This window comes from Gasterosteus aculeatus, chromosome 13 (assembly GCF_964276395.1).
Source record: "Gasterosteus aculeatus chromosome 13, fGasAcu3.hap1.1, whole genome shotgun sequence".
NCBI lineage: Eukaryota > Metazoa > Chordata > Actinopteri > Perciformes > Gasterosteidae > Gasterosteus > Gasterosteus aculeatus.
In genome coordinates, this window is record NC_135701.1 from 10,590,919 (window position 1) to 10,611,870 (window position 20,952).

Consider the following 20,952-nt stretch of genomic DNA (forward strand, 5'->3'; position numbering starts at 1 on the left):
ACCTGGTATCACTGGTATGATAACTGCTGGTTTACTGGTAATCAAATCCCACAATGCCAATAAACCAGTTATCCAAAACAAGTCGTAGTACTGTGACTGTTTTCACATGATCCCTGGCCTTTGGAATCCTTCAGGAAAATAGTTAAAAACCAGCCTGAACAGTTAGAAAGGCCACACGCTCCATAGTTCCACACACCTGAGGGCTGGAGGTCTGACCTGCCCGTACACTACACAGCCAAACACGTCATTCAGTTTATTGGGCTAGCTCATTTGGCTCACAGAGGTTTGTGTGGATATTTCTCAGATATTTGCATGCTGCGAGTGTGACGGACGTGAAGGTGCCTGTCGCATCACGCGGGGTTTTCGGTGCATTCGGTCGAAGCAGGTGCAGCGTTGGTCGCTGGCTCACAGTCTGGACGACTTCCTCTTTCTCCCCAAAGTGTGAAGCCACTACACAGCTGTAGATCATAAACTGGCATCTCCACCCATCATTTGTGTCTATAGTTTAAATAACTAATTGGTATTTTCTTTGATTCAAGCATCATCGTTGTCTAGTTGTTTATTAATGAACAGGAGTTGACTTCTGTTTGACCGAGTTTGACTTTTGTTTTTATTGCATTTTCTTTTTTACAGGTTCCAATCATTACAGATTTTAGGAAAGCTGCTTTTCTCTTTCGTAAATTGTAAATCAAAAAAGGGTTAAAAGACAAAGAATATGTAACTATGCAGATCAATTTGATAAAGCAAATAACCATATTTATCCTCAGCTTTACAAGCATTTGCCTTAATGCATTTAAGTAAATTATGTAAATTCAGAAGCCCCCCCCCCTTGTTTCTGATGACCAGTGTGGGCTGTAGATCATTGTATTGAACCAGCCGCCCAGTGTGAAGTGGAAGAAGAAGAACATAATGGTTGTTGAGATTGATCACTGTGCTAAAATCAATTCGTGAAGGGCCCTAATTGCTCGTGCTGCTGCTATTTCAGCACGTGGCATGAAAGTAAATAGAAAGCAAAGACTGTGACCCGTCTGTCGTTATGGCAGCGCGGCCATAACCTCAGTTCATAACTCCTAAATCTAGACCAAGCAGAACCGATCGATATTGCGAACGCCACTGTGAAATCAAAATCTAAGCTCTGATTCTAATTTAACCTTTCAATTTCGTGAGTCTCTGTCCGACCACATGATGCGGTTTCAGCGGCACTTGGCGGAAATATGTGGACGCTCATTTATAACAAGTTTCTTTGTTGCCAGCAGCAGCTGAGCTGTCCCGTAAGCTCAGTCCCCCGGGGCTCGAGTGAACAGACGTCAGTGGGATATTCCAACAACTGAGAGGCGTATTTGTACGTACGAGAAGGTGTTGTTCCTACTTCTGCTGTTGCTTTAGGGAAACAATCAGGGCCTGCAATCACTTGCATCTATCGGCCCGAGAAGATTTAATCTCCAAATAAAGTGTGTTGAATTTCAAGTGGCTCAGATAGGAAGCTCCTTGTGTAACGGCAGCGGAACCCGAAGGCCTTGAATTCCTTCCGAGCTTATCTCGTCATCCTCCTGGCGACCTTTCGGGGAGGAGTCATGGATCACAGCCAATGACCTGCAGGCTTTGAAGATCGCCAGAGGAACTGACGGGGACCTCACAGTTTGCGAGCCCGTGTTAGCCAACAGTACAGGCAAGCACTGGCGCAGTGTGAGCTGTGTGTAGGTTGAGTTGTCTACTTGTTCCCGATATATCACCATTAAGAAGGAATGTCAAGATCCTCATTAGAGCGCCTACAAAAATAGCTTAGTGTTAAACACTCTGCTGTCATCTCCGAAGACTGGCTCAAACCTCCAGACTGTTTTTAGAGTCTAAAGTTCAAAAACAGACCAGTCGCTTCACACTCAGCGGCTTCACATTCTAGTTTTACTGGGGTGGAACTCCAAGGCTTGAAATAAATGATTTTGTTCTTCCTTGAAAGAAAAGATGAATTTTTTAATGAGGATAATCTTTAAAACCGCGTTGCGCTCAGACAGATCTGAGGTCAGACTAGTTGCATGCGCATTTTAGCCCGATTTTCAGCTTATCAGATTATTTTCAGCACCTCTCCCGGAAGACGGATCCAGATAATCACTGCCCAGACAGTTGGTGAGGAAATACTGTGCTGGAGACGGAACTGAAGGCTAAACTTGAACAGATATCTATGGCTTCATTGACGGATATCAACTCGCAGACACCCAGAATCCAGACGCAACACAGTGTCTGACAACCTAAACAGCCAATTATGTTATTCAACTCAGACCTGCTGTTCAGACTTTCCTCTCAGACAGGCGCCCTGCTGAGGACACGACTGTTGATTAAGCAAACCAAGGCTTATATGAGGGCTTAAATGGTGTGTGTGTGTGTGTGTGTGTGTGTGTGCATGTGTGTGTGTGTGTGTCTGCGTGTGCATGTGTGCGTGTGTGTGTGTGTGTGTGTGTGTGTGTGTAATGTTGCGGTTGAGTCCGGGTGCAGGTTGTGATCTTCAAACTTCCAACTCCCTTAAGTTTGAGAACTACTAGCAGTCTTGATTCAGTCCATTTATGTAATACAAACTACTTTGATCAAACAAAAGCATGTTTGTTTGCAAACTTATGATTTGAATATGATTTGCAGTAAAATTATCCATCCATCCATCCATCGTCAAACCGCTTATCCTGCACACAGGGTCGCGGGGGGGCTGGAGTCCATCCCAGCCAACTTCGGGCGATAGACAGGGTACATCCTGTACTGGTCGCCAGCCAATCGCAGGGCTACACAGAGACACACAACCATTCACACTCACATACCTACGGGCAATTTAAAGTCCCCAATTAACCTGATCCCCAGAGCATGTCTTTGGACTGTGGGAGGAAGCCGGAGAACCCGGAGAGAACCCACGCAGACACGGGGAGAACATGCAGACTCCACACAGAAAGGCCACTGGGCAGAATCGAACCCAGGACCTTCTTGCTGTGAGGCGACAGTGCTAACCACCACGCCACCGTGCCGCCCCAAGTAAAATTATTCAATTTAGAAAAACCTCATGACTTACTGCCTGAACGTCCGCTACTGAAGCGAGAGAGAGAGAGAGAGAGAGAGAGAGATGCTGAAAATAAAGTCCACATTCTCGGTTGTCCGTGGCCGACCTTGAGACAGTGCCAGTCGTTGAGATTATCACATCACCACTGTAATTGCTCACCTTGAGTCGCAGACCCCCTTGTCCTTTCTTCAACTCGATCCCCGCCTCACAAAAAGGCTTTTGTTGCCGTTAAAGTGCGGCCCTCTGTTTTCTGTACCTGCTGCCCCAACAGAGACCTGGCAGTCACACTGCTGCCTGTGTGTTGTTTGGACCTCAAACTAAAGGCCCATTGATTCTCTTAAAGGGGCATTTCCTAATAGGTCAAAAGAAAGCTGAATAAAGTAGGAATACAGTTCACAAATAATGTCAAGGACTTGACTGCTTACAGTCTTTTTAAAATCTCTATAGGTCGATAAAGTCAACATTAAAACCAGTGAGCAGCCCTGCGGTGTTTTCTCGGCTTTCAGACCATCACCTTGAGCAATGTTAGTGGATCCGTGAAAACACGCTCATCCAAATCCACACTGCACAGTGAAGATTTCGACAGGCTTTTCGCTTAGAAGCGGATGTCAAGAGATTGTGCATAAGCCCCGTCCTAACAACACTGCGATACAGCAGCAAGGAGAGCCGGCGGGTGTTGAAGAGTTGGAAGGGGTGCAGCCCCCTCTGGTCCTGTCAGCTGTGCAGTCAGTGTCAGCCGTGGCTTCAGATCTCCATCCGCCGTGCGCCCGGACCTAATTGGGCCCTCACACTTGCCAGATGAATTTGTCAGGTTGCTGCGAAATGAGCGACTCTGCCAAATGAAGACGTGCATCACTCTTGTCCCCCCCCCAGCCGCTGTGATTATTATGGGATGACAGCATCCTCAAGCTCTGAAACAGACAAACTACTTTTGCTTGTGTTCCTGGAATGTGTCATATAAGGCAAAGCGGCAGCACATTACCGTGATCGCGTTGCGCTCAGTAATTGCATCTGCTGGGATTCCGTGTGAAACATGCGCGGCAGTAACCAAGCGTTGTCTATTTATACACACTTTAAGTAAGGGCTTATTATTCTTACACTCAGCCTAACAATGTTGTTCCATTAATTTCCAGCAGCAAGCGGGATGAGCGTCTGAGTCAATCCCCTTATCAGCTACTTTTCTGATCTGGCGTTAAGCAGAGCGCACACTTGAGCTTCTCTGCGGCACCAAATTCCCTTCGTCTGTCGGAGGGGGCGGCCCAGGTTGACTATCTCGCGCGGTGAAGGAAGCACGCCTGGTCACCCACGAGCTCAGCCGCCACGCCTTGTCAACCCCCATCACCTCGGCTCTCTCCGTGTGACTGTGCAGATGTCTTCCTCGGGTTGCTTGAGGGTGGGATGACTCAGCTCCAGCTCAGCGCCTCACTGACTCTGGGCTTCAGCTCTCTCCTCAGTAACCCACGGCAACACCGACGCGGCCTGGCGGAACCGGGGCAGCGGAACCCGCTGTGCTGGACCCTTGAACGTGGCGGTTCCCGACGTTATTGCGGTGTGACTCACCGCTGCGGCACCACGGGAATGGCTCCAGCATCCCTCCAGCAAGAATAATAGACCACCGTTGAATAGAAAAACAACGGGGCTGCTGTGGATCTGTGAAAGAAAAACTGCACTAGAATTGTTGATGATCGAGATCAATCTTTCCAGTTGGGAGTTTGTGTTCACGCCACTTTGATTTGGAGTAGTGGAGGCTTGTTTTTTTACTTCCCTCATCGTTACGGCTTCTAGTGGGAAGTAGCGTGCGTGATGCTCAGGTGTTACAGCTGACAGTTTGGAGGGAGGATGGTCATGTCAGGCGATTATCGTGTCATTTCATTCACTTACTGCTATTGGGATCCTTCCACGCAGATGGTTTCAGTTTCCGTCCCTCAAACGTCTGCCTCCATTCAAATGTAATAGAGGTGCGGGGAATTTTGTTAGCGGTGCTCACAGAATTGAATAAATGTCTCAGTTACTCGGGAAAATCCACAGACCTCACTGAGGGACATTTTCTTTGGAAGTGTTTTCCACTAAAGACAGAATCCCTTTCAGCTTTAGAGGATGATGGACCAAACCTGAGCACATAAAACAACTATCTTCATGGCAAGAGGCCTCTACGGGGAAGTAAGAAAATATGTTTTTTAGACACGACTGAACTGACCCTTTAGGTGAAAGCAACCACATTCAAGTTGAACTGAAGTTTTTCTTCAGTCCCGCTGTCGCTTTGTAATTTCAGAGACGTCTGTTTCTGTATCTGTGCAGTCTTTCTTCCGTTGCTTCAGAGATGTTGTCTATGTTGCATCAGGGCAACGCTTAAACCCAGCTGCATGCTCGTCATATTTTATTCATCTCAGGACAGGCAGCAGCACTGAGGCTCGCTCCTCCGTGCTGCTGCCCAAAGCAGGCCGCCGCCAAAAAGCCCGAATCCCCAGACACTTTGCCCCTTTTTACTTCTACACACACACACACACACACACACACACACACACACATATATGAAATGAAGGCTCATTTAAAGACACGCTGTAGGCTCACCCGTGTAGATGCGCACACAAAACCCTTTCCGTCATTGCAGAAGTCACCCATGTGGTAACTGATGACAACATTTTCACATTCTTTAAAATGATTGAAATGATTAATATTGTTACAGTAGAAAGTATCAGGATCCAAAATGTCTCTCTGAAACCCTGCAGTGAGTACATTATTAGCAATAGTTTTCACAATGTACCTTTTTTTTTTAGAGATAAACAGGTGGAAAAATATGGGTCAAAGAAGAAAAATACAGGGGACATGTCTGTAGATAACCATTTAGTATAGACACACTTAAACATTTATAGCCTCATTTGTAGACTTCAATATGTATACATTTCAACTTAAGAGAGTCAAGCTGCAATCATGCAACAGTTCACTTCGAGACTTGGATGAAACACATTAAACCCACATAGTTTTAGTCCGACTCAGAATACATGTGCTTATTTGCTCAGTCATCTCATGCAGAGCAATGACAAAGTAATGACAACTTGTCAACAAAAACAACAACGGTTGACTATAAATAGGACGCGCGAGCAACAAGGCTTCTAACGATGTTCATATTTAATTGAAGAGGAAATGTTGACAGCAGCCCTCTGGAGCTGCTCGACCTTTACACGCTGATTTGCGTGATGCCGATGAAGCCCTTGGTTCAGTACACACTTTGCAGGACGCGCGTTGCGAGCGCCCTTCTGCAAACACACTCCATGTTCTTTAGATGAATGCATCCAGACCAGAGCACCCAGCGTGCTGCCCTGCGTGACTGTGCACATTGACGAGCTCGTCAAAAACAACTCAATAGCTTGTGGCCAACAACATCCAGAATGCAGCCGACTGATCGCATGCCATCCTTTCATTCTGCTTTTAATAAAAGAAAAATCAAATATGTGAATTGCATGGATCAGCATAACTCTTTGATGATGTTCAATGCAATTTATCTGGCTCTTTCGCTATTAAGTTTTCTACTTTCCTCCATCGTTTCATCTTCCTCCATTTCACTTAATGTTCATTTGCCCAACAGACTTCGAACAACTTCACAAGCAGGTGCATCAAATGCTTTCGTTCAGCTGTGGGTTGTGTGTAGGTGATGAAAGCAGCTAAAGCTTGCATACTAATTACAAAAAGTATATAGTGCCAGCGGGGGAAAACACTGATTTGTGTCATTACTGAAAACATGTGTTTAAGCTGCATTAAACTCAACTTCTGTTGAGGCTGCAGTCTGAAAATAATTGCAACTTTTTTCTGTTATTTTGGTTGATTTTTGCTTGTGCAACTATATCATTAGAATCTGGTGGGAAAACCAGCTCAGAATATTGGTCATTTAACTCTGTAGTTGTACAACTATTTCCAAATATCACTGAATCTAAAATAGCACAGATGCACTTCCTCATTTGCAACAAGTGTTTATGAAACGCATCCTTTTGTTATCTGCATTCCAGTCTGGTGCAAGATAAGTCCATGGTGGAACATCACCACGTGCCACGTTACTTAATAACTGTACTTAAATACAAATGACAATATGATGCATGTTTTGTGATTAAACTACAGAGCATCTTGCAATGTGACCCCACCAGACCCTAAACCGAGGAAAACCAAACTTAATTTTGACCTTAAGTGGTCACTCAAGAGTTTTGTGACCCCCCCATCTTTCACGGTTTCTACAATATCTGAAAACAAATAGAGCCACTATATTTTGGGAGCGACGGGGCCAAACTCTCACTCTCAAAATGAAGTCAGCCATACAAAATTGGGGTGTTATCCTGGAAAGCAACTGGAGCCTGGAGCAACACTTGAAGAGAGTTGTACAGTACAGTAGTGTTTTATCAACAGAGGAATATCTCCAAAATTAGATCAGTTCTGTTCTTCAGCAGCACTGAGAAAACATTCGTGCCCTTACGTCCTCTCGCCCCGATTACTGTTTGCTTTGTTCACTTGCCTAAACAAACAAACCGACAAGCCCGGAAATTGTTTAAAATCCTGCAGCTAGACCAGTGACCAAAACAAAGCAATTCTCACACATCACACCGTTTTTTCGGCTTCACTTTATTGGATTCCATCTTTTGGAAGACATTTTAAAGTGCTTTTATCACGTATAAAGCTCTGATCAATCTGGCACCAAAGTAAATAACTGAGCTCTTCACACCGTTGGGTCCAAACAGGCCCTCAGGTCTGCTCTATGTGCCTTCAAAACTGCTCTATAAATACAATTATTATTGATAATACCATCTCTGTGAAGAAAATCTGTGCACAGACAGACAACAGCTTTAGTGGTAGTTTGGGTGTCTCCAGGAGCACGTTTTGTCACGATGACTCACTCAGATACACGAGGTGAAAACAGGGCCAGCGTGGAGGTCTTGTCTTGTCACGAGGGATGTTGTTGCTCATGCTATTTGTTTGAATCTACGTGGACGAGGCTGTACACTCCCTTGAAGACCCATGAAAAGTTTATTTCATTTTCACACAAAAGTCACATAGTGACGGTTTTCCTTTCTGTGCGTCATGCTGAGACGGCAACGTGCAGTTTCATGATCTTGTCTCGTCTGAAAGGATCCCAGCATGTGGCGCTGTAGGCAGGATCAGCCCTTCATTCCAGACAATGTCTTCAGAAAACTCTAATCCTCTTTTTGCAGACTCTTCCTCTCAACGTGAAACTTAACATAACAGAGCCATTTTTATTTGTGGACATGGAACTGAAAAATGCAATGAACCAAAAAAGCCGTTCAGCCACTATTTTTCTCCTTGGAAATGGGTTTAACTTTGAAGGCTTAGCTGGTGAGCGCACTATGGATTTCTAAAAGGAAATGGAGGACTGAAGCAAAGGGGAAGTGAGATTGTGTCAATAATGATACCGTAAAACAAAACCATCCTCCCCCTACGGCACCGTCTCATTTCTTCAGCGCTTGGAAAGCTCACATTTACTGTAACGCTCTGTGTCTTTGGCAAAGTGATTTAAAACTAAACCGTCACTCGTAACATTTCTTTAAAAACAAATAAAAAATGCTCTTTTCGTTGCCCCTCTCAGCTAGCTTCAGAACAACAGCGTTGGAGGACTCCGCTTCTTGCTTAAGGACACTTCAGCAGAGTGTCAGCTCGTTGACACGGGAGCTCGAATGCGTAGAGGCCCCGTCTCCCCTGAGCAGCCAGCTCCGTTGTTCTGCTCTTACTCAGCAGGAGAAGCTGAGTGTGCTACAGAAAGAATGTAGTGTCAACAACCTCCTCCTCCTCCTCCTCCTCCTCCTACCCCAATATGATTATGAAACCCCTGCATGCTGCTGACATCCTCTTGATAAACCTCTCTTTGCGGCAGCAAGATTTAAAGCTGCACTAATCAATATTTCATATCACCAATGGGTCAAACGTCTGTGTGTGATGTGAGAGGGGTCGCTAGGAATAATGAATGATGAATTGCAACTAGCTGGTGAACATAGTGCTGCATTTATTGATGTTTGTGTCATGAGTGGGTGAAGACCAAAACTAATTTGAAAGAAATATTAAACTCACGTACACCAGATGCCCCAAAAAGCAACTCCAAATAAATGCCAGATGTGTAAATAACTCAACTGCCTGCCAACACATTTGCCAAAATCAGCAAAAGGGTGTAAAATTATTTCCACTGACCTTAAATCAGTTAATGCCATTTTACATTTTTACGCTTTAATTTAGCCAGTGACACGAGGAGACCGATATCTGGTGTCCGTCTGTTCAGTAGTAGGACGTGTTTAGCGCAGAGGCTGGAGGTGGGTGGAAACCGCTACGCCTGGTTCTCCCACAACGAAACCTCTTTCACAGACTGAAGTCATGTTTTTCTGGCCTCTTATTTAACAGAATCAAGTTTTTTAAGCTCAGAAAAAAGAATCACGTTGTTAAAATATTTCAGGAGGTTCTTTTTAAAAATAAAACCATCAGGAAAACACACCCACTCTTTTCTGACTGTTCAACATGGAAAAGGAAAGTACCCAATTCTCACTTAATGATTGACTGTATATCTTAGCTGCATGTAGAACAACATGTAAGTTCCACCTCCCCCCCGGCCCTTCAATCTCCCCTTAACTCTACTCAAGCAGAGCGGACTGAGATTTGCTGCAGAACTGAGCCGGGAGAATTCACTTTTAATTAAAGCAGAGAGATCGTCTGTGCTTAGTGAAGGTGGACGAAGAAAAAGGGGGTGAAAGCTCTTTCCCTCTTTGAAAAAATGAGCTGCAGATATTCCGTAAGGCCCTGAAAGAGGAGCTTTGTTGAGGTTGGATAGTGGAAGACATCATTTGATCTCCCATTGACAGCGCCTCCCCGCTGCAGAATAATTAGTTCTTTTATGAAGCCATTAGAGAGGACCCATTCAAGTGATTGTTTCTCAAATGTCCATCCGTGTGGCCAACTGGGATCCGGGAGTGGCGGCTACTGAGGGGAAAGGGGGGTCCTGAAACGCACAACAGTAATCTGGGGTATATCTGTGTGAGACATCCATGTCATCATACATCTTTCCTGCAACCATCTAAAATAGCAGTTTATTTATTGTCTCTTTCCCTCATATTTCCAAAAAGACCAAACAAGTACAAGTAGAATAATAAGTGCTAAGCTTGATTTTGTGCGAATGACATGTTCAGTTTTTTGTCTTTCATCTTATTCCTATAATTGAGCTGCTTTGTGTTCACAATCACAATGGCGCTATTATTCCTGCAGCCACATTTTCTTTTTGACTGCGTCAGTTTCTTATCACCGTGTTCTGCTGGATATGATGATCATCAGTCACTCAGTTGCAGCTTAACTCTATTGTGCACCAGTCAAAGAACAGGATTACATTATTTTTAGACCCTTTAATTTACCTCTTCTCTTTCAGAATAAAAGGTCACCACTGAGCTTAATGGACCATTGAGTATTATCAGGATTACAAAGAGCCTATTCCCTGCCATCATGGGCTTATATTTTAAGCTTTATAGGGTCTACTTAAAACCCATAACTGTGGTTGGTCTGTTCAACCGCTATAATGCCAAATGTACTCGCATTTCTAATTAAGCTCGGGGCTTTTAGAGATTGTAACGAACGGGGCTAAACACAATCAGTCTCATTGGAGAAAAAGCTCTTTTCAGGGACCCGACTCAGACTTTGCACAAATAAAACAAACAAGATATTAAACTGACTATACTGTGTGTGTAAATAAATAATACATAAACCCTACCACCCCGTTCGCACTGAACTACAAGCCACCCACTAGCAACCTGGCCTTTGTCTTCTGAGGGAAACGCTAGAATCATCATTCATTCCTGAATCAAATGACACGAGCGGCTGATGAAAACAGTTATTGGTCTTTATCAGCGAATGCAGCCGTGAGATAGAATGTGACAAACCTGTCAACTTGCAAGGAGAGAGTCCATTGCCCTCAGAGGTTGTGTTTTCTTTAAACATACTGAATTTATGCAATAATTTTGGGTGGAAAAGGGGTGTAAATGACCATCTGGGTCCTTAAAACATAAAACATGCCCATCTCGTCCTGAAGAAACAATCAGCTCAGCTACAGGAGCAATTAAAAACATTGATTTACAACCAACCAGCCAAACTGCAAACCTTGTTTGGGATTTTAAATCTCAATATTTTTACAAATTATGCATTCATTTCTACTGTCACACTTTTCATTTGGGGGAAGTGATTTATACATCATGTAACTATAACCAATGAATTCATTTGATAACATTGAACCACACAGGTAATGCATGTCAAACGTATTTATCAACATCTTGTCTCATTAACCTCTCGGCAGGCCATTAATAAAAGGTTAATAAAAAGAAAGCAGGGCCAGTGGATGTCTAACCACCAATCCGCAGCTTGTCAACACTCATTACAGCACTGATTTGTCTACTTTAATTTCACACTTGTTCCACATTTCAAAGACCTCCACACTGATTTCAAACAGAGGTTTTAGTTGCAGACAGACAACTGATAAATGACTGCATATAGTGGAACGCTGTTATTGGGAACGTTCTGACAGGGTATGTGAAGTGGCACTTTAGCTTAAGTGAAGCAGAGCCAGGCGTCCTCTTCTACAGTATAAATGTTTCCTTTTTAATCTTTTTGGTTTTAGAAAAACTACCATAAGGAACAAAAAGTAACATAAGTCAGTTTAAAAACTGCTTTCATTATTCCTATAATCTCTCACTGCGCAGAGATCCTGTCAAAGAACTGCTGGCGAGCTTCCTTTTGTGTGGCCCCGTATATTGGGCATTGATCCAATCACTAATGCCAGCACACGCTGCGATCAAACACAGGTTTAACAAGAATGTCTGACAGGAACATGGGAAGCAAAACCTGTAGCCAATACCACGCGTTTTTTCCAAACACTAAGCCAAAAGCACGGCTCTGGCAATGGGACCGTGTGGTTGGTCGAGGTAGTCACGGTTGTCAGGGGTCGCGCACACCGGAGCCAGCAGCTCCCATAAGCTCCGCAGAGCGGCACGTTCTTTTGTTTCATTGTCATGCACAGAACACATCACGAGTCCTCATTCGGAGGGATGCTCAACAACCCTGCTGCTTTCCTCCGGTCCGGAGTTTTCTACTGGAACTGCAACGAGACACCAGGCAACTTTGCAGCAGGATTTGGGGGAAAAGTCTGTGTGAGCCAGCATGGCCGTTATCACCGGGGGAGGAATGCGATTTTTGGTGTGATTTGATTTGACAAACATGGCTAATGCGCACTGGCAGGCCGAACACACCAGGGAAGCAGAAAGACACACCCTGGGGGAGGGGGGGGGCAGCCAACACCGTTAACCCTTCTGCTGCTCAGAAACCAAAAGCATGTTACAGTACAATACTTTGACTGGATGGGACTTACAGCGTGTTTGAGTTGGGACAAAAGGACACGAGAGAACGGTTTCCTTTTCCATTACTGCCGGTGCAGCACTGACCCTTTCTGTGACAATAATGTGGGATTCTTCCCTTTAGAAGCCCACAATAAATGACTGCCGGTGTTGATTTTACTGTGGACCAGTGCAGTTCACCATATTTTCCTAACTTTAACAAATTCAATTCAGCTGGCGTGTTTTGTACTGAAAACCTCACCCACGCTGGAGCGAAAGAATGCTTCTTGGCAAGTGGGCGATGGAAATGTATTACATCTGTTTTAACTGCTTCTATTGGAACAAAATATCATACTAGCAAATGTCTTTGCTCCACAGAGTTCAACACAGAAATATGCATCAATTTTATTTTGACAGCTTTTCTTGGCAGTTTTAGTTCCTTCAAACTACAAAAACAACAATGCACAATCCCACTGTGAGAAGTTCTTTTTTTTTAATATGTCTTTGTCGTACTGCAGTTGTACTAAAGCTCAGACGCCGTCTCATTTGTCCGTGCTGGCTGACGCTTAACTGTCTCTGAACTCCAGAGGTGTCACAAAGTTGACCGCGGCTCTTTCTTGCTCAACCCTGCTGCACAAGCTGAGCCGCCCGCCGGCCCGCTGGACAAAGATTGACTTTGACGTTTCCTCCCCGCAATCCGCTCTGATTAAATATTTGCTGGCTCATTTAGTATGAATGTGAATTAATGGTCAGTCAGCGAGTTCATGTCGGCTCCGCTTGAGTAATCGGTGTGATTTGGCAGAAAGACCTCTGCACCTCCTCCTCCTGTCTGTTGCATTTCCTCTCGTCTGTCAGTCTGTTTCTCACCTGATCTGAGGCCTGTTTTTAGCACTACATTAAATGTTTTGAAATGGGAAATATGTGAAGGTTGAATGTGCAGGCCCGACTCTGGGAAATGAAGGTACTGATGATGCAACGTTGCACCGTCAATCACTCCGTCGTCAAGTGCACATTTCAATTAATCCGATACTTTGCTTTACAACCAAAGGAAGCTAATGATATTCCCGTCATCTGTAAACATTATACCTGCTCATGATATGAGCATGTTATTGTGAGTATGTTAGCATATTAGTGTTTAGCTCAAAGCATCGCAAGTAAGAGCAACTCGCGGCATAATCTCGCCTCCTGTTTCTATTTCCCTCATGAAATACGAGCGACCGAAGCGAGTCCGTCCTCGCTCTTCTCACAAACATTTGAACCTTCAAATCATCTACTGCTTTGATTTCATTTTCGCAGCAATCAAATCAAATCAAATCAAATAGCAATAGCAATCAAATGTTCTCACCAGTGGTAGCCTGTGTGTGGGCCTGTTGCAGGGTGCGCGATAGAAGGGAGGTGTCACTTGTACTTGTCATTTTATCCATCTGCTCAGCGTCTTAAATCACCACACGATGGCCTGTGCAAACACAGCCACGGGACTTCAATCCCACCAAGAGGCCACAACACCTTGTCAGGATGCTGTGTTGCCCTGCAGAGTGAGATGGGAGTAAGAGGCACGGGGTGATATGTAGCCTTTTTCAATCTAGGCCTTGTAACTCTGCAGGATAACCTAGATATGAATACATTTCTGCAAGGAAAACAGATGATCGGGTTCGAAACAAAGACTCACTTGTTTGACAGTTGCTGTGTCGTTGTTTGTCCTGAAGTATGAATAATTTCTCCGTCGACGAGGAGCCAAACGCTGACACAGGACTGAAGAATCGCCATGGTTACTGAGGCAGTAGAAGTCCCAGTAGAAAATGTTCATAGCCTACTTCTGTTGCAACGAATATGACAAATGACATACGGTTTAAGTGCATCTATATCAATCCCTGCGAAATAGAGGACATTCACTGTGAGGAAAAGAACACTAAAATTCATTCACGTTTCAGACAAAAATGTTTCAAGGAAAAGTTTGGGGAATTTACTCTTTTGCCAAGGGTCAGATGAGAGAATCAATGCCACTCTTTTTCCATTCGCTAAATATATAAAGCCAGAGCCAGCGGCTTAATAGTTTAATTTAGCATAAAGAAATAGTCAGGAACGTAGACAAGACATTGTTATTTTGAAACGGACGCCTGGGAAAATTAGACTATTATGTGTTTAATGTCGTGACTGAAAACTCCACTAATATGATTTACTTTGTTTTCTATTAACTTTGACTCATCAGCTACAAAGCGATAAATCGCATTTAGGACTTAATTAGACACGAGGGAAAGAGACATGATATTAAAACAAAAAAAGGAACAATTCAAATGTAGACCAAAGCAGTAATAACGGTAATAATACTCGTCCTTGCAGATGTTCAGTTACTGATCAAGACACAGAAGCATGTTCGGGACAGGATGCGGATTGTCCTTGATTCAAGCACATGAGCAGAATGTGATCCGTTTCTCCTTGAGGATCGAGACCACCGGAGGGAAGAGTGGAGGGGGCGGATAGCCAAGCGGGGGCTGCTGTTCCATGGAGGTTTCGGGTGACAAGTGTTCTGCGAGCCACAGGGCCGAGTGTCCCTTTCAATGTCCTGGAAAATTCCCTGACCCCGCGCAGTGTCGCGTTACATCTTCCAATGTCCTCTCCCGGGCCAACAGAGACTCTTTTGAGGGATTCAGTTTTTTAAAAGAGGCGTCAGTGTAAAAAGGGGGGATGTGTGAGACGTCGTCACATGCTTCAAACCATTTTCGCGTCTACGCAATAGAGTTCAAATGTATAATGTCACAATTGTTATTAAAAAGAAAAAAGCAAACTTCTAACTGAAAGCAGGCCAATATTCAACCAAACCACAAAAACTCTTACAATGTTCACATGTGCCATCAGCCTCCAGCGGGGAAGCCAATGAGTGGCACCCAAAAATAGCACATGTCAGCCGTAGAGATGTTTGCTCAACGCGTTTCTTCTGAGGCGTGTGTGTGTGTATACATGCAACACGGGACGCTTGGTATAATCTTCAGCTAAAATATGATCCATTTTGGTTGAAGTGATTCGCTCGTCATGATAAAACGCTTTGACCCGTCCGTCCAAAAAAAGCGGAGATAATGTGGAACAAATAACACCAAAAGCAGCCGACTGCTTGATCTCAGCTTTGTTCCACTTCAGCTCTTCAACCAACAAACCGTAGACCAATCGTTGAGATGTTTCACTTTTCAAGTTTAAGCAGGATGATGATGAGAAAAACCCGTCCATGACTTTAACGAATGAGTTTCAGCAGGTGATCATGTGAATCAGTGAAGCTGACTAACCTCAAATCGCTTCATTAAAGACATTATGGAAAGACTGAATAAACATAAGAACATAGTAGCATATGTGTGTATGGGAACTTGTAGATACACATACATACTGTATATACATATAGGCAGACGTACGCATACACACACATTTAAAGACATATATACATTTATACACACACATGAGGACAAAATGAGTCCTGTTAACTCGCGATTCCCTGTATCGTGATAAGGCTGATGTATCGCCCTGAAGATAATGCTTCAACTCCATCCTTCATTCTTATCCTGCTCCTGTTATTCCTCCTTTTCCATGTGTGATAGAGCTTCCTCAGGTGGGCACTCATTCTTCCCGTGTGTTTCTTTATTGCAGATGGAGAGTCACGCCCTCCCTCTCTCTCTCTCACTGAATAGCCGGCCTCAATGAGGGGAAAGGATCTCGGCTCGGGCTGTAAATAAAACCCTCTTACTTCTGCACAACGTGGGAGAAAGTGCCACTGTGTTGCTGCTGTGGCATCTCCGTAGGCTGATAACTGCAGTGAAAGCGGCGCCGAGGGATCTTCTTTCACTGCGAGCAACTCGCCTTTCATGCCGCGGCCCCGGAGGCGGCTCACGGGGCTGAACTGTCAGCGGGGGAAGGCAGAGAGACTCTCGCGTGGATTCGATCGGCATCGCAGTGCTCAGGTGGAAAGCCTCTTCCCCCGGGAGACTGAAGACGACAACATGAGGAAATAGTCACGCTTTTGTTTGAGGGACCTTCACTCAGGATCGAAAACTTTTTAATTGGCTTTTGTTTCATTTTATATTGGTTGGGGACAGCTGGTGTTGATTCGTCTGCTTTATGACTTTTCATCCCCGGGGAAGCGTGTCTGAGTGGCAGGGGGAGCCAGCATGGCCAAGCCTCTGCTGAAGTTACAGCGCTATTTCCGCCGGAAACCCGTGCGATTCTTTTCCTTCATCCTGCTCTACCTGACCGCCGGGAGCCTCGTCTTCCTGCACTCTGGCTTCGTCGGGGGCGGCGGCCCCGGGGCCGGTGGCGGCCGAAACTCCGTGGTGGCTTCGGAAACTGGGAGCCGAGCTTCAGCGGCAGGCACCCGGGGCCTCGGCATCATGAGCAGAGTGTTTAAAGAGACCCGGCGGTCCGGACGCAGGTACGGCCCCCCGTGGATGAAGAGGGCCAGACAGGAGGGCCAGGAGACGGTGCGCAGGGGGGGACACTACACCAACAACTGGAACCGGGCCCTTAAAGGACGCAGTGCCAAAGAGGTGGACAACGGAAGAGGTGGGCGACGCCAACGACACTTTGCCACGCCGGTGCCGTGCTTTTCTATTCAGCCCACAGTTTTGCATATTCCGCCACAAAATAAATTAATATTGGGCATTTGCTTCTACCACAAACAAAATACAAATTAGAACAAAAGAAATGCATTAATCTGATGAAGTGCTCCATTGAACAGATCATTAAAGCATGAATAGAGGGAATAGTCACATTATGTGCCAACATATGCAGCGCTGCAACATTAATGACTGCTCTTTGTTTACGACTGTATAAAATAATGATTTTATACAGTCGTAAATAATGAACGATGACTATAATAACGTATTGCTTTGTGTCGTAGTTGCTCATGGGAATTGAACAAATGATAAGAATGTAGGACATTTCATCACAGGCTGACGTACCGTATAACGCACGTTCGCTGGCAAACACACAGGCAGCAGTTAATGTGAATATGAAATTGATCAAAGTCATCTTTTTAATTACAAACCACATCATCTTAATGACTGAGAAGTCCAAGTCGTAATTGGTCGTGTGGGAAATCTCATGAGAGCGGAGTGAGATGATGATGATTATGATTAAGTCGTCTGTCTCAGCGTGAATTCTTCCGGGGGTCTGAGACGCGCAGCTTCCACCACAGCAGCTGCCCGGCTTTGTGCTGCCTGGCACATGTTCAATCTATGTGTCGGTGTGACCGTGGGATTACATAATCCTGACATATAAACTCCTAACTGACGTGTGACATATTATGAAGTCACAACACAGTTTTGGATACACCGGAGTGCGGACGGAGAGGGTCCAACCAGAGCCGACACCTCTGATTGTGGATGACACAAATATCCTGCTTTCTCAATTATTTCCAAATGAAACATGATCAACGTGAGCCGATAAGAGGATATCATTTGAACCCGACTCCCTTCTCTTTTACTCCTTTCTTCACCCTGTCAAACACTCACCGTTGGATTACGCATAATTTATAAAAAATAAAGTAAATTTAGGAGAAATACCCAATTATTAAGATACTTTAAAGAGTCTGTGCACAATGCTATGACACATTGTTGGATGATTACTACTAATCATGTTTGCACCATTTTAAAGTTGCTGGTTGAGCTTATTTTAACTGTTACAAGCAACATACAATTCCGCAGTATTCCGCAAATAAATAATGTGTTTTGACAGCTTAATCCTCACTGGTAACTACGGGTGTCAGATAAATGTAATGGTGCAAATACTTTTCATTTAGTTTAACGTCCAGGAATATTTCTCCTTGGCGTTTAGTGGAGTAGAGATAGTAAGCATCTAATTATTAATACAAAAAATTGTACAGAATTTTAGCAAACGTCCTTATTCAGTTGTTGGCATCTGGTCCAGTCTCTTCCCCCACAATGCCATCAATTTCACTACAATTCCACTGTGCGCATGTTGCTTTCTGGTTTCCCTCCACAGTGCACTGCGGGCAGGTGGAGAATATAAACACGAGTCTGACTGACTGCTGCTCTGTTTGTGTTAGCGATGTGACAAAACGTGGAGGCAGCTCTCCTGAGAAACCTCTCTGAGCCAGAAGAAAGTCAAGCCAGTAGAGAAAACACAAAGTGATTATTTTTCCAAAAACTACCACTCGCAGCACAGTACCACAGGGTAGAGTATTAAATACCAGTGTTATTCCAGTGCTGAGCTATTTCCTTTTTACAATTCAAGGCCAGGAAAACAAACATGTTTACAACGTCTATTGAGGCTCTGGGTTATCTGATCGTCTGCCTCAGTCCTCCTCCTCCTCCTCCCCTCCTGTTTGGAAACACTAAGCTCACAGGACTGCAGCAAAAGTGATGATGGAGTAATTAGCAGCATCAAAGCATCCGTTTGCTCTGATGCAGCCATCTTCACTTATTACTCTGCAGTTTTTTTTTCTTTCTCTACTAGCCTCTCGTTGCAAATGCACTCATTCCCACTGGCTCTGGGTTTAATTTGGAGGGGATGTTGGAGCATAAGACGAAGACCGCAGCGTGCAAACACATTTGCACTGCGTGCTGCTGTGTAACGGAAGCATACTGAGGCACATCGAAGGGGAAAACTAAAGTAGACAAACACACACCCTTTGTTAACGTCATCCACCAGATGCACGGTAGTTATTTTGGAATGTTCACCTGTAGAAAGAATAAAACCGGCGAAGGGACTGTTTCATATTTCACTCAAACGGCGAACAAAGCGGCAGCGGCAGCAGCAGCACACCAAGCGCACAATGACTTTCCAGCTTAATTTAAATCAGCATTTTCCTTCATCACAAAGCAGATTATTTCCCAGCACACAAATAGTTAGGAGGAAGATTACAGCTGAGTCCTGCAGCACAACAAATGCCGCACAAACGCAGGTCTTTAGTCTACAACAATTTAAGTAATGCGGGGGCCAGGGTTTGTCCAGGGTTTGTTCCGCCATCAGGCTTAGAGGGGCGAGGGCACAGATGGCAAAATGTTGTGTGTGTTTGTTTTTTAAAAAGCTACAGTGGAGCCTGTGCAGCTCAGTTCAACAGAGGCCGTGTGCTGTTGGAGGGTTGCAGTGTCCCTCTGCAGAGGTGCGCTGAAGCCCAACCCCCCACACGGTACAGAAAGATGCAGCGATGACAGTTACCGTCACAAGCCACTAGAAGGGGATGTGTGTCTTTATAAATAATGAAAGAGTCTGCCCCACTTCTGAATCCTCCCGTGCTCTGTTCCTACGCTGTGCTGCACGGGAGGAAGACGGCTTACCCTCGACTCTTTATAGCTGTTTTTTCAAATTTAAATAGCTGTCGTTAGCATCGTATATGGATTTTTATTATTATTAACATGTTTGTTTTCTCTTTTTCAGCAAAGTATGTCGGCTGCCACATTGATGACACACAGAAAAGGGCGCTGAGAGGAGTTTCCTTTTTTGACTACAAAAAAATGACTGTATTTCGTTGCCAGGACAACTGTGCAGAAAGGTATGACAGCCTCAAACAAAAAAAATGTCCCTCTTCTCTATTTCTGCTGTCAGGCTGGAAAATTAAAACACCCGGACATTGATTAAAATGTGTCATCTGTCGCGTGTGAAGCAAGAACCGCAGCACCGCAGGCCAGTTAATGACCAATACAAGCCTGTCAAATATATTAACCCCAACATATATCTGATATCATTGACAGTCAGAGAACACCTCAACACCTAAAGAATAACGACGTTACCATCTAACTGAAGCACAAGCAAATATATATGGACACTGCGGGTGTTTCTGCTTTGCTCTTTTTGTCTCAATGAATGAAAACCGGTTTTGGAAGGCCCTCTTCCTGTGTCCACATATCAATGTCACCTTGGTCCATAAGCTAATACTTTTTAGGGTTCCGGGACTGAGGCAAATTTGGGACTTGAGCTGTACAACATGAATTTAATTGAATGGCCTTCGAGAGAAATTTCTGGTGAACGGTTAACTTGCCCAAGGGCACGTTGACATGGACGAGAGGAGCCAGGGGTCGAACAACCGATGCTCCGATTGAAGGACGGGCCGCTCTACATGGAAAAATAGATAGACTGAAAAAATGAAAACGCAATAACAAGTTAATCCATACATGACACGTGATCAAATGGTTACACCGTTACCATTTGTTGTCATATTTTATTCTGTTGCATTTGTCAGTGTGCTGGCATATTTTTCTATGAATGACACTGATAATTATAGCTCCACACACAAGGTTTATTTTTTTAAAAGCCTAGTTTGAAGAGCGCAAAGCCTTTGACGCTTCTTTGGCGCAGTGGGAGCTGCCGGCGTTTCCTAGTTGGTTGTCCAGCCGTGCTTCTAACGCCTTTTGATGGCTAAATAGGAGAGCTGTGAACTGTGAGCCACACCAGTATTGACCTCCTCCTCAATTTCCTTCTTCCGGCTGAATGGGATCGAATACCTGCCGTCTGGGTCCAAACTTCTGCAAAGGTCTTCCCAGAACCGGTGCCCTTTACAGTATAATCCAAATGTGCTCGCATTAGCATACAAATCCCATCCAGTCCAGTTTGTATAGGGTT

At 44.5% G+C, this 20,952-nt stretch overlaps 1 protein-coding gene across 1 annotated transcript in view; it reads left to right on the forward strand.

Moving 5' to 3' along the window:
- Positions 1 to 20,952, forward strand: part of wscd2 (WSC domain containing 2) — a 29,679-nt gene that overhangs the window by 690 nt on the left and 8,037 nt on the right. The window contains exons 2-3 of the mRNA XM_040195975.2: positions 16,024 to 16,932; positions 19,771 to 19,885. Coding sequence (XP_040051909.2) covers positions 16,542 to 16,932; positions 19,771 to 19,885 — 506 coding nt within the window. The 5' untranslated portion in view covers positions 16,024 to 16,541. The remainder of the gene's footprint in view (positions 1 to 16,023; positions 16,933 to 19,770; positions 19,886 to 20,952) is intronic.